We start from the raw sequence: 13,386 nt of genomic DNA on the forward strand, positions 1-13,386 counted from the left end.
AATCCAATTTAAAAATGGGCACAGGACCTGAATAAATATTGTTCCTAAGAAGACATACAGCTGGCCAACAGACACATGAAAAGATGGTCAGCATTCCTAAACATCAGGGAAATGCAAATTAAAACCATGATGAGATATCATTTTACATCAATCAGAATGATTGAAACTAAAGACAAGAAAGAATGAGTGTTGGTGAACACCTGAAGAAAAAGCAATGCTGATGCACGGTTAGTGAAAACTTTTTTTACAATCAAGATAATATTTTTTAAGATAATATTTTTAATAAGAATATCATGAAAGACTCTTCCTTGATGTCCTAATTTGAACAATGTCACAATGATAAACTTTCCTTTTTTTTGGTATATTTTTTATTGGAGTTCGATTTGCCAACATATAGTATAACACCCAGTGCTCATCCTGTCAAGTGCCCCCCCTCAGTGCCCATCACCCAGTCACCCCATCCCCCGGCCCATCTCCCCTTCCACTACCCCTTGTTCGTTTCCCAGAGTTAGGAGTCCCTCATGTTCTGTCACCCTCTCTGATATTTCCCACTCATTTGCTCTTCTTTCCCCTATAATCCCTTTCACTATGTTTTATAGTCCCTGTATGAATGAAACCATATAATGTTTGTCCTTCTCCAATTGACTTACTTCACTCAGCATAATGACCCCCAGTTCTATCCACATTGAAGCAATTGGTGGGTATTCATCATTTCAGTGTCCATCGAAAGATGAATAGATAAAGAAGATGAATATAGATACATCTCTATATATAAGATATATATATATGTGTGTGTATATATATATATATATATATATATATATATATATATATACAATATACACAATGGAAATGTAAATTTGTGTACCAACTATGGAAAGGAGTACGCTTGTTCCTTAACAAATTCAAAATAGAATAACTATATGACCCAGTATTTCCCCTCTTGTGTATTTACCCAAGGAAAACAAAAACACTTTGTCTAGTTTCTTTTAATAATAATTGTTTTAAAGGCAGCAAGAAGCTACAGACACAATTGAAAAGCAGACTAGTAAAAAAAGAAAAGCAACCAAAAAAAAAATCCTTCACTCCACAACACAAGCAGAGCTCTATTAGTATTTTCCTACCAATTATCCATGGGAAGCCCCACATTCCATCAGCTCAAGAGTTCTCCCCATTGTTGTGCAGGGGAATCAGATTGCATTCAGGTATGATAATGTCCAACCAAATATGTACTGGTACTGCTGAGTTCAGGTCTACAATTTTGGCCCTAACTTAAGTATGGTTAGAGACTAGGCTATACTGGATCCCGTAGGCAAAGTAGAGAGCAAACCCAATCAGCATCCATACACCAAGTAGGGCCCAGGTGACAGCTGTCATCTGCATCATAAGACAAACATTCACAAAGATGCTCAGGAGTGGGAGGAGAGGCAGACCAGGTACCTTAAAGTGAAGGGGAGAGGAGCTCTGTGGCTGTCTCCAGATGACCCCAGTGATCCCAGTGATGAGCACCAGGAACAGCACAACCACTGTGATCCACACTGGGTCTCCAGAAAGCAGACCTGGCCACTGGGTCTGCACCAGGACCAGGCAGAGCAGAGTCAGCAGTAGAGCAAGCAGTGAGGAGCAAACAGAGACAACCTGGCCAGAGAGTGGAGTGGGGGTGGGGCTGCCTGGAAAAAATATTCGATGTAGAGTGGGTTTCTCTGTTGCAGATCCATTCTCCTCCTGCACCTGTGCTTCATTTCCTCCACTCTCCATCTCAGGCTGATATCTGAGGATGAGAACATAAAAAGCCACCAGGGAGTAATCTAGCAGGGCTCCAAGTGACATGAGGTCCACAAGTTCAGTGAGTCCAAAGAAGAATGTCATGATTGCTACAGTAATGCCAAAGATCATGGTACCCATGATGGGGGCACATGTGCCAGTTTTGATTCTGGCAAGGACAGGAAAGAGGAGGCCATCCTGTGCCATCACATATATAGCCTGACTTATGGGGAACATATAGCCCAAGAAGCTCGCAGAAAGACTACAGAGGAATCCAAAAGCTACAGCATAGTAAGCAGGGGCCCATCCTATATGAACAAATACCTCAGGCAAGGTGCTTCCAGGTCAGAGCTGGTAGTAAGGCACCATAAGAGTCAGTGCCACAGAGACACCAAAATACACCAAAAAACAGATTAGCAATGAAATCACAATACCCATGGAGATGGAACGCTTGGGATTCTGGGTTCTTTTTACTGTGTCAACAATATATCCAAAACCTATAAATACATAGAAGCAGGTAGCTGATCCACGGAGAATCCCCTGGAAGCCAAAAGGCATGAATCCTCCGGAGCCCAGAGAACCCAGGCTAGATGTCTTATTGAGTCCAGCCTTTATGTAGTCCTCTTCTGTGAGCTTCCAGTTGTGCAGGTCCCCCTTCATGAAGCCAGAGATGATGAAAAAACTGACAACCAAAAGGTTCACCACTGTGACCACTTTAGAAACCAAAAACAGCTGCCTAATGTTCAGAGTCAGCAATTCTATTAGCAACAACACCAGGCCCATGGCAAAGAAGCCTTGAATTTTTGCAAAAACACGGTAAACATGCAATGAAATGCTCTCAGTCAGGGCCTGAGAGATTTGGTTCCCAAACAGATTGTCCAAAGCTAAGGTCCAGGCCTGGATCACGAGGGCTGTATAGGCAACAAAGGAGAGGATGAGGTTCCAGCCAGTGACAAAAGCCCCAAGTTCACCTACAGTGACATAAGTGTGGAGATATGAAAAGCCAGAGTGTGGAACCCGGGCACTAATCTCTGCATAGCATAGTCCAGCCAACACTGAAGCTAGGCCGGCCACCAAAAAGCAGATCACAGTAGATGGTCCTGCTATATCTCTAGCTACCTCACCAGCCAGGAAATATACACTTATATCCAGTATGTAGTCCAAACCCAGGACCATTAATTCCACAGTGTTCAGGCTTCTGGATTGCTTATTTGTAGCCTCTGGCTTCTCCAGTTTAGGTTTCTGTACCAGCTTTTGACCCAATCTGCGAAGTGTCTCACACAGCAACCTAGCTGGAACTGAAGAGGATTGTAGGATCAGAGTTGTAGCAAGTGCAGGGTTCGGAGAGACTCAGATCGGGTTCAGTGAAGCTGAGTTAAGCTCAGTTGGGTTGAGGATGGTGAGTTCTGTTGTTCAGGCTTCAAAGCTGCTGCTTCATATTTTTCTTGTGCTGCCTCTCCATGATGCCTAAGACATGGTAGCAAATCAATATTTACTGAGCCCATTATTCGGCTCACCAATCAAACTCAGAAGTGCCATGTCACCTGTTGCAACCCAAATAGCATATAAGCGGACACCAAAGACTTCATTGAAATATCAACACTGCTTTTCCCCCAGAAAAAAGGTCCAAATACTTTCCAACATTTACCATTTTTACATACCACACGTGTATCATCCCATTGCATTCTTCTAATTCCTGTAGCTTCATGTACTAATTAAACTTTAAGACTTAACATGAAATGAATGTATAGTGCAGGAGTTCACATATAGGAATATGCATGGTGCTTGAGTGTGAGTTATGACACATTAATTAATCAGCTAGATGCTCTTTGCAATTATGAATTCATTTAAAAATATCATCTAGCTTTAACATACAAATATTGATCCTTCAATCTTAAAACTCTTAGCCTTGGGATGCCTGGGTGGCTCAGAGTTTGAGTGTCTGCCTTTGACTCAGGGCGTGATCCTGGGGTCCAGGATTGAGTCCCACTTTGGGCTTCTGCAGAGAGCCTGCTTCTCTCTCTGCCTGTGTCTCTGCCTCACTCTGTCTCTCATGAACAAATAAATAAAATCTTAAAAAAAACAAACCGAAAAACCCTTAGCCTCTATATCAGCTATCCAAGGTCAAATGGCACTTCCCCCCCTTTCTCCTCATTCAGCCTCATGCATTCAGCTCTACTGATGGCCAAGAGTGTACAGTCCACCCCTTCCTTTTATCCACCTAGGCTCTGCTGTGAACAGAAAGGAGAAGGGATAAAGGGGCAGGGCCTTCATAACCACCTGCAAGAAGGAGAGGACCAGGCTGCCTGGGAGGTAAATACTGCAGAAATGGGAGCATCAGCCACCCCAGGATCCAGGACTGAGAAGGGAAAAAAGCCAGGAAGACAGTTTTGTGAATTCTGGCATTCAATACATCTCACCCTAAGCAACCAGGCAAAGTTTGTTATAGTTTTTATGTACACAGTTATAAGAGTGTGATGTGTAGAGAGAAAATAAATGAGTCACCTCATTCAGTAGCTCACAACCTAAACAATTCTTCCTTCTGTCTCCTCTCTCTCTGGGTTCCAGGAGAAAAGGTGAGCTCACTTCCGCAAACAGTCTCCTCACTGGCCACACTGTGCTCTCTACACACCCTGTGCCATCTGTGATGTCAGCTGCCAGGGGCCTGGAGACCCTGCATGTTTTTCTTCCTACTCCCTCCCCCACCTGCTGCTATTCAAATTGTCCCCTCCATTTGAGAAAGGCTTTGGATGAATAATTCACTGCAAAGCCCCAGAAATGGAGAACAGAGAACCCCAACTCTCCTCTGTGCTTAGGCTTTGGTTTTGAGAGAATCACAAGAATGTTGTCTGAGGTTTTAAAAGACTGAAAGATCAAGTTGAAATTGAGAGATCTTCTCCATAGATAATTAAAAGGGACTCTTTTTATTTTTTATTTTTTTAATAATAAATTTATTTTTTACTGGTGTTCAATTGCCAACATACAGAATAACACCCAGCGCTCATCCCGTCAAGTGCCGCCCCCCTCAGTGCCCGTCACCCATTCACCCCCACCCCCCGCCCTCCTCCCCTTCCACCACACCTAGTTCATTTCCCAGAGTTAGGAGTCTTTATGTTCTGTCTCCCTTTCTGATATTTCCCACACATTTCTTCTCCCTTCCCTTATATTCCCTTTCACTATTATTTATATTCCCCTAATGAATGAGACCATATAATGTTTGTCCTTCTCTGATCGACTTATTTTTTTTAAAAAATAAATTTATTTTTTATTGGTGTTCAATTTGTCAACATGCAGAATAACACCCAGTGCTCATCCCGTCAAGTGCCCACCTCAGTGCCTGCCACCCAGTCACCCCCACCCCCCGCCCACCTCCCCTTCCACCACCCCTAGTTCGTTTCCCAGAGTTAGGAGTCTTTCATGTTCTGTCTCCTTAAAAGGAACTCTTGGTTTATGGGTCAGCCCCATAAGATGTCTACAAATCCATCTAGACTCCTTATTTGCCACTCACAAGTTCCAATGCTATGATTTACCAACAAACACCCAAGATATATAAGAAGGCACAGTTCTTAGCTCATGGAAACCTTCTACACTATATATATGACTGAGGTGCTCCCCCCCCCCCCCCAGGCTTCAGACCCTTCTGTGGTTCCCACTGCCCTTCCCTCATAGTCCTTTCTTCCTTCATCATCTGACCTGTGCTCATTCCTCCAGCCTCATCCCCTGCTCAGTTCCTGCTCCAGCTGCTAAATTCTATACTCATTCTGTTCCCTTGCCTCTAATGCCTTCCTAGCCCCTTCACTTAGCTAATCTCCACTTCTCTTTCAGTTACCAGCTCAAGAGTGCTTCCTCAGGAAGCCTCCCCAGACCATTATGCTGCCCTTCCTATGTGCTCTCAGAGCACCTGGGCTTCCCCCATGTGCCATTTATCCTAATGTATCCAAATCCCAGTCATCTTGCCTGTCTCCTCCTTCAGACTGTAAGTTAAGTGCTCAGTAAGTAGTTGTTAACCAAATGACCACACTGTGAAGAGTAACCTGAGAGAGCACATAATCCTATCTACCTGATTTTGAGATACATACTTTTAGCCAGACAAGCTTTATATACCTGGATCAAGTAAAGATATAAATGCTATCACCTTCCTTGTAGAGGGCAAGCAAAAGAAAAGTGTGGAGGGAAAACCAATTGCAATAAAACCTTGACTGCCCATTATTCACACATTATCCATAACTGTGTGTCAGTTATGAGCCACATAGGATGATAAAGAATTGTTTGCCTCTGAAGAAGCTTGTTTAAAAATATGAGGCTTCCTGGGGTTATAGGCAACCAACCATTCAGTTAGAGAATTCCTACTATTTTGAAGGCATCATGCGCAAGTGCCATAATCCAGCTAGGATGTCTTAAGAAGAGGTTCTCACTTCAGGGACAAAAGGAGGCCTAGTGAAGACACCTGGGGACATACTCAAACTTCAGATCCTCTTCCTCTGGAGATTCTTGTCCACTAGCCCTGGACTTCCCATGACTGCTCTAAACCATCTCACCTGAGTAGAAACTGTCCTGAAGTTCAAAGAGAAGAAATTGCAAAATTCACAGAAGGGCAGCACAATTTATTAGTAAAGAGTATGGTTCTGCAGGTAGATGGTTCATGTTCAAATAACAATTAAACTTCACAGATGTTGACTCTGTACAAATTAGTTCACTTCTTGGGGCTTTAGTTTCCACAATAGTCAAATGGGAATAAAAGTAAATTCCTCCTAGTGTAGTTGTGAGGACTAAGTGAAATGATGCCTGCCTGGAAATTACTTAACTCAGTGCTTAGCAAACAATATGGACTTAATATCCAAATCCCCAAATTGAAAATCAATTAGTCTTTATAAGTGTTTAGTTACAAAATAATTCACTAAAACTACAGCCTGTGTGCCCTCATTTTCTGCATAATTTGTCTTGAAACTCTAAGGATTCTAAGTCTCTAATTAGACATCTTCATCCATGCTGGTGCTAAACATGTAGGGGGTCCTAGGCTCAGTGAGTTAGGCCAAAAACTGAAAAATATAAGGGTCAAATTCAATGATAATGATGATGATGATGATGATGATGATGATAAATTGGCCTATGGATGCCTCACCTTATTTCTGGGAAGAGCAGTGCCGGGTACTACAGTGTTAAGAACAGTGAATACTATGTCAGAAATGCTGCATGTGAACCCTGGCTCTTCTGTGTGACCACATGAACTTGGGGAATTTCCTCACTCTCTCTAAGCCTCAGTCTCCTTAGCCACAAGGGCCCTCACCTGACCTCCCTCACTGGGTCAGCATGAGAATTCAGTGAGAAGATACAAACCATCATGTACTGCTGGAGGGAGTATCACTGGGTCACCATCCTGAAACACAATCCCATTGGAATTAAGAATTCACATACCTTCCCACCCCATAGGGTGCCAGGTGTACACCCCTAGGAAACAATTTTCTGAGTCCATAAGGAGCCCATGTGAACACGTTCATCAGAGGACTGTTTGTGGCAGGAAGTGGGGACTGTGCCAATGTCTGTGCCTAGAGAAATACATAAGTAAAATGTGCTGTATGCACAATAAAATGACACAGCAGTCAGAAATAATACAATAGATTTACAGATACCAACTTGGGTATATCTCAGAATCAACATTAGGGAGCAAAAGTAAAAGCAGGTGAGGTATACACAAAATGCCATTCATATACAATTTAAAAATATCCAAAAATGCTATATATTTGTCAAGGATCCACATGCATCTGTTAAAAAGGTCACACCATTCCTCTCATGGAAACCTTCCTCTAGTTTCCTTTTTTAGTCAGAGTAGAAGCCAAAGTTTTCATTTGCAATAGCTTACAGAGTTCTACAGTATTAGTCACTGACTCAGCTACCTCTCAACTTTTTCTTTCTCTCTTCCCACTCATCTCTCTCTAGCCACTGGCCTTCTAAGCTTTCAGACCTTCTAATATACCAGTCCAGATCCTACCTCAGGGCCTTGGTACTGGCTGTCCCCTATAACAGCACCACTTCTAGCCCAGATATCCACATGGCAGCTTCCTTCACTACCTTTGCTGAAATAGCACGTTTGTAGCACAGCCTTCCTAAATTACCCCACATACAACTGCAGTCCCTTCCTAAGCATCCACAACAGACCTCTTTTCTGTAGCAATGATCACTACATGTTTTACTTATTTGTTCACTATGTCTCACTCCAACAGATTGTAAGCTCCATGAAAGCCAGATTTTTAAAACTGTTTTTCTCCTGGTTGTATTCTCTGCACTTACATCTGTACCTGACGGAGTCAGCACTGTATTTGTTGATTAATTTATCTAAATACATATGTAGAGCATGGACTGGAAGAGCATTTGTTAAATACACTAAAGCAAGCACCTCCAGTCAGGAGGGGAAATGAGAATAAAAATAAGGATGAGGGACGCCTGGGTGGCTCAGTGGTGGAGTGTCTGCCTTCGGCTCAGGGTGTGATCCTGGGGTTCCAGGATTGAGTCTCACATCGGGCTCCCTGTGGGGAGCCTGCTTCTCTCTCAGTCTATGTCTCTGTCTTCTTTCTGTCTCTCATGAATAAATAAAGAAAATCTTTTTAAAAAATAAGGATGAAAGGGGAAAATAAAATGCATTGAAATGGGCCTGACAGGAAGTGATGATGCTAACACACCATGACTGGGAGAGGGACTGACCCCACTCTGTGCATGGCAGGTTCCACACAGGAATTGCAGGAGATAATGTTGTGAGAGGACCTGGTAAAGGGCCTGATAAATGGCAGACATTCAGTTGATTTAAATAGAAGGGGAACCGGAATCCTGTGACCACCAGAACATGGAGAATACAAAGAAAGAATATGTGCTAGAAAGAGGGTGGAGAACAGGGAAGACGGGGCATCCCCCTACTGGTTCCCTCTGAACCCATTTCCCTTTTCCCAATTCCTCTTTCTCCTTCAGCTCCTTCAACTGTCCTTGGAGTCTCCTAATGTTGGCACTAAGGATGCTTGTACCGTGTTTCTCTCTTTGGGAAACTGTCCACAGCCACCTACCTCCCAACAAAGACACACCAGTGGTTCTTCACATTTATTGAATCACAGGCCCCTCTGAGGTGACCAACCAAAGAAAATGTCATTCACTCTTCTGAACTCTATCCATGGACCCCAAGCAGGAATCTCAGAGGAGGACCATATGAATGGCAGGGTCAGAGATGGGTAATGCTTGATAATTTCTATTTCCTCTGTTGTGTTCAGGGTGGTCCTTGAGCTTTTCCCACTTTTACTGAAGATGTGGGACAATGAGCCCACAAAGTGTGAAGATACCAGAGAAGCCACTTAAAGAACAAAATATCTTGGGATTAAATAATCATATTTTATGACTCCAACAGAAGCAAGCAGAACAAACAATGAACAAGCAAACTTAAAGAAGAGAGACCTAATACATAATTGGGAATCCTGACAGAGGCTATCCCAAAATCAGCTTGTAACCATACAGAGAAACATCATCCTCAAACACCATGTTCAGAAATTCCCTCTCTCTGTGCAGTAATATATGATTCTTCCAATGGTTTCCCTTCAGTCCAGATCTCTGACCCAGATATCAGAGCCCTGCCCCCAAAACTCCCCCTGCCTTCAGGCCCATCACCTCCTTCCTAACTCAGCTTCTCACATCCTGATTCACCCTTCCTGGGATGAGTCTGTGGCCTAGATAAGTTACCTGCCCTGCCAGGGACGCCCTCCTTACTCCTTTCTGTCCAGTCTTGACCCTCTAGCTTTTTCTCAATCCTATTCTACAACCTTTTCACATGATCTAGGAAGACTTTCCTAAGCCTTTCTGACTGATCCCTATCTCTAACCTTCTTCCCCTACCTTTCTGGACTTATAAGCCTTCCTGGTGTTGAGCTGAAATAATTTTCCCTTTCTGTCTGCTGGTGTCCTGTGTTTATCATTTAAATTCTTTCATAATATAAAAGCTACCAGAGAGCAGGACCAGACTTCATGTACCTCCTCCTTCTGATTTCCATACTTCCACACTAACCCTCACTACTCAGGACAGAGATAGGCTCATAATTGTACCAAGCAACCATAAGTGGCATTTAGGACAGAGAAATGAATATATAGATGTATTGAATGACTTCTATATCTTGAGATTCCTAGTTTTTTTTTTTTTTCCTTTGGAAGAAAGAAAAGGCCAATCCCAGATAAAAACAGGAGATTAGAACATGCCCCATTATTTATTTTAAGACTTTCCTTAAAACATTTCCCAATGTGGACCCTAGGTCTATGAATATCAGGTTAATTAGGAAACAGTCTCTTCCAAAGGAGATGCTACTTAGGCGAGGTGCTAAAAGAAATACAGAGGGGGCCTGGGGACATGTAGCCAGCTTGTATGAATTCCCTGATGCTTGTGGCACCACTTTTCTCCCTCTCTTGCCTCTGTTTCTCTGAGATCCTTCCAAATTCTAAAGCAAAGTTCCAAACCAAGTCTACCAGAAGATCTTCTGTCAAATCCACTAAATTGCAGATAGTCTTGCTTTCCCAGCCAGCTCAACCTACTCTCCTTGGCACTGGTGGTCATTGTGTTCATTCCTCTATCTTGAGAAGGGTACCCTCATTTTGGACCTTTCCTTTTCAAAATATTTTTCCAAGGCAATAAATTCCATTGGTTCCTGTAGTTGGGTGTTAACACTCCTGCCAATCAGGAAGTCAGCCTTGTTGCTCCTCCTGAATTGTTTCAAAGATAGTTTGGATGCCAGTTACTTTGCTAGAAGTTTGCTATAGATATGAAAGAAAGGCTAATGAAGCTGTTAAAAGTTATTTTAAGTTCTCAAGGTGGACCTTAAATGCAACATCTCTAGAGATTACAGCAATCCCTTTGTGTTCACACACAGCTCTTTCACAATTTCAAATTATATAAATTCTTTTGGGGATCCCTGGGTGGCGCAGCAGTTTGACGCCTGCCTTTGGCCCAGGGCGCGATCCTGGAGACCCGGGATCGAATCCCACATCAGGCTCCCGGTGCATGGAGCCTGCTTCTCCCTCTGCCTGTGTCTCTGCCTCTCTCTCTCTCTCTCTCTCTGTGACTATCATAAATAAATAAAAAAATAAAAAAATTTATATATAAATTCTTTTGTCCTTCTTAAAATTTCCAGACAATGAAAACTCTAGACCAAATCAAACCAGTGGCTCCCAAGCATACAAGTATAAAGCTTTTAGTTAAGCTTTGCTTCCTCAGAACTTCTGAAGTCCTAATTCAATCAGCCCTGCAACTCTGGTTGGGGGCGGTCAGGAGTACAACAGTAGGGGTTTTGTGTTCAGGACAACAGCTTAAAATAATAGTAAGTGTGGTGCATGTGTACACCAACACTTCCAAAGTGGAAACAGGTCAGAATACATATGAAAAGGTAAATGGAGCAAAGGCCACCTGAATACTGGGTCGAATCTCATATCCAAGGGTAGAAGAAATTAGTTAACAAAACCAAATGAAGAATGGAATCTTTCCAATTTCTCTTTCTCTTTGTTCCTTCTCTAGAAGCTGTTTTCAATCATGGTCATTCATTTATTCATTCAAGAAATATACTGCTCCCCAAAATATTTTTTTAAATTTTATTTATTTATTCATGAGAGAGAGAGAGAGAGAGAGAGAGAGAGAGAGAGGCAGAGACACAGGCAGAGGGAGAAGCAGGCTCCATGCAGGGAGCCCGACGAGGAACTCGATCCCAGGACTCCAGGATCGCACCCTGGGCCAAAGGCAGGCGCTAAACCACTGAGCCACCCAGGGATCCCCCCCAAAATATTTTTAATTCAATTAATTAACATGTAGTGTATCATTAGTTTCAGATGTAGAATTCAGTTATTCATCAGTTGCTTATAACACCCACTGCTCATTATATCCCATGTCCTTCTTAATGCCCTTCACCCAATTACCCCATCCTCTCACTCACCTCCCCTCCAGCATCCTTCATTTGGTTTCCAAATATTAAGCATTATGGGTAAAGCAAAGTAAAACAAATATCCATCCCTCCACTCAAGTTGCTTACATTCCTACAGTAGGAAGCAAAAACTAACAAATATTTAATAAAAATCTACATTATGTTGGATTTGGAATCAATGCTTCAGAGAAAAGGAAAGCAAAAAAGGTGAGGATGTGCTGAGTGGTGTTGTGATTTTAAAATGGGTGGTTCAAGGGATGTCTGGGTGGCTGTGGTTGAGCATCTGCCTTCCACTCAGGCCATGATCCTGGGGTCTGGGGATCAAGTCCCATATCAGGTTCCTTACAAGGAGCCTGCTTCTACCTATGTCTCTGCCTTCCTCTCTGTGTCTCTCATGGATAAACTAAATCTTTAAAATAATAAAATAAGATAAAATAAAATAAAAGTAAAATAAAATGGGTGGTCCAAGAAGGCCTCACCTTCACATTGTTATGCAGCCATCACCAGCATCCATCTCCAGAACTCATTCATCTTCCTCAACTGAAATTATACCCATTAAATAGTAGCTCCTCATTTTTCCCCCCTTGCAGCCCCTGGCAACCCCATTCTACTTCCTGTCCCTATGAATTTGACTACTTAAGGTACCTCATGTAAGTGGAATCATATAATAGTTTCCTTTTGTGACCAGCTTATTTCACTTAGTATAATGTCTTCAAGGTTCATCAAGTTGTAGGATGTGTTATAATGTCCTTCCTCTTCAAGGCCGAATAATAGTCCATTCTGTATATATCCCATATCTTGTTGATCCATCTATATATTGATGACCATGCTGGTTGTTTCACCTATTAGCTGTTGTGACTAATGCTGTTATGAATATGGATATACAAATGTCTTTTGTAGACCCTGCTTTTAATGCCTTGGAATATAAACCCAGAAGTGGGATTGCTGGATCATATGGTAGCTATATCTAATTTTTTAAGATACCACCATATAGTTTTCCACAGCGACTGCCTCATTTTACACTCCCACCATCAATGCGTAATTGTCCCAATTTCTCCACATCCTCACCAACATTCATTATCCTCTGTTTTTCAATTGCAGCCATCCTACTGGGTGTGAAACAGTATTTGGCTATTTTTGAGGAATAGCTTGGAGGCCTGTGGGGCCAGGACACAGTGAGTGAGGGGGAAGTTCAAAGGAAGAGGTCAGAGAGAAAGCAGGAAGCCAGATCCTTCATGTAGGGTCTAAGAGTCACTGTGAGGACTTTGGCTGTTACTCTGGATGTGTTAGAAACCTTAGAAATACTGAGAGTTTCACATGTTGCCTACTAAATTTCATGTTCTGTGAATAACATATTGGGTTCTCACACTAAATAGAGACCTCCTCCAGAGTTTGAAAATAAGGCATGGAGACAAGTTCTGCAGAGCTCTCAGTAGATGCTTGGTGTGTCTGACAACACACTAAGGGCGAACAAGCTTCATTCTTGCATTTACCTCCCTCTCTAGATGCCAAAGAAGAGATGCCATACAGCCTCCATGGGGGAGTGACACGACAGACTACTTTCACTGCAGCTGTTTAGATTTATTTCGAGATTACCTCTAGGCAGGGCTAGATCACTTAAAATTCAAAATAAAGTCACTTTAGTATTGTTCACTATCTTGGTTATTCCCACCATTCCTCTGGATAATCAA

At 42.5% G+C, this 13,386-nt stretch overlaps 1 protein-coding gene across 1 annotated transcript; it reads right to left on the reverse strand.

The window, feature by feature from the left end:
• Window positions 1-1,222: 1,222 nt before the first annotated feature.
• Window positions 1,223-12,800, reverse strand: LOC121480139 (cationic amino acid transporter 3-like). Its single transcript, XM_041736453.1, is given in 2 exon segments — window positions 1,223-3,062; window positions 12,725-12,800. Coding segments are annotated over 2 exon segments (1,866 nt in total). The 3' UTR covers window positions 1,223-1,272.
• Between the last annotated feature and the right edge of the window lie 586 nt (window positions 12,801-13,386).

Source organism: Vulpes lagopus, chromosome 21 (genome assembly GCF_018345385.1).
Source record: "Vulpes lagopus strain Blue_001 chromosome 21, ASM1834538v1, whole genome shotgun sequence".
Classification (NCBI taxonomy): domain Eukaryota; kingdom Metazoa; phylum Chordata; class Mammalia; order Carnivora; family Canidae; genus Vulpes; species Vulpes lagopus.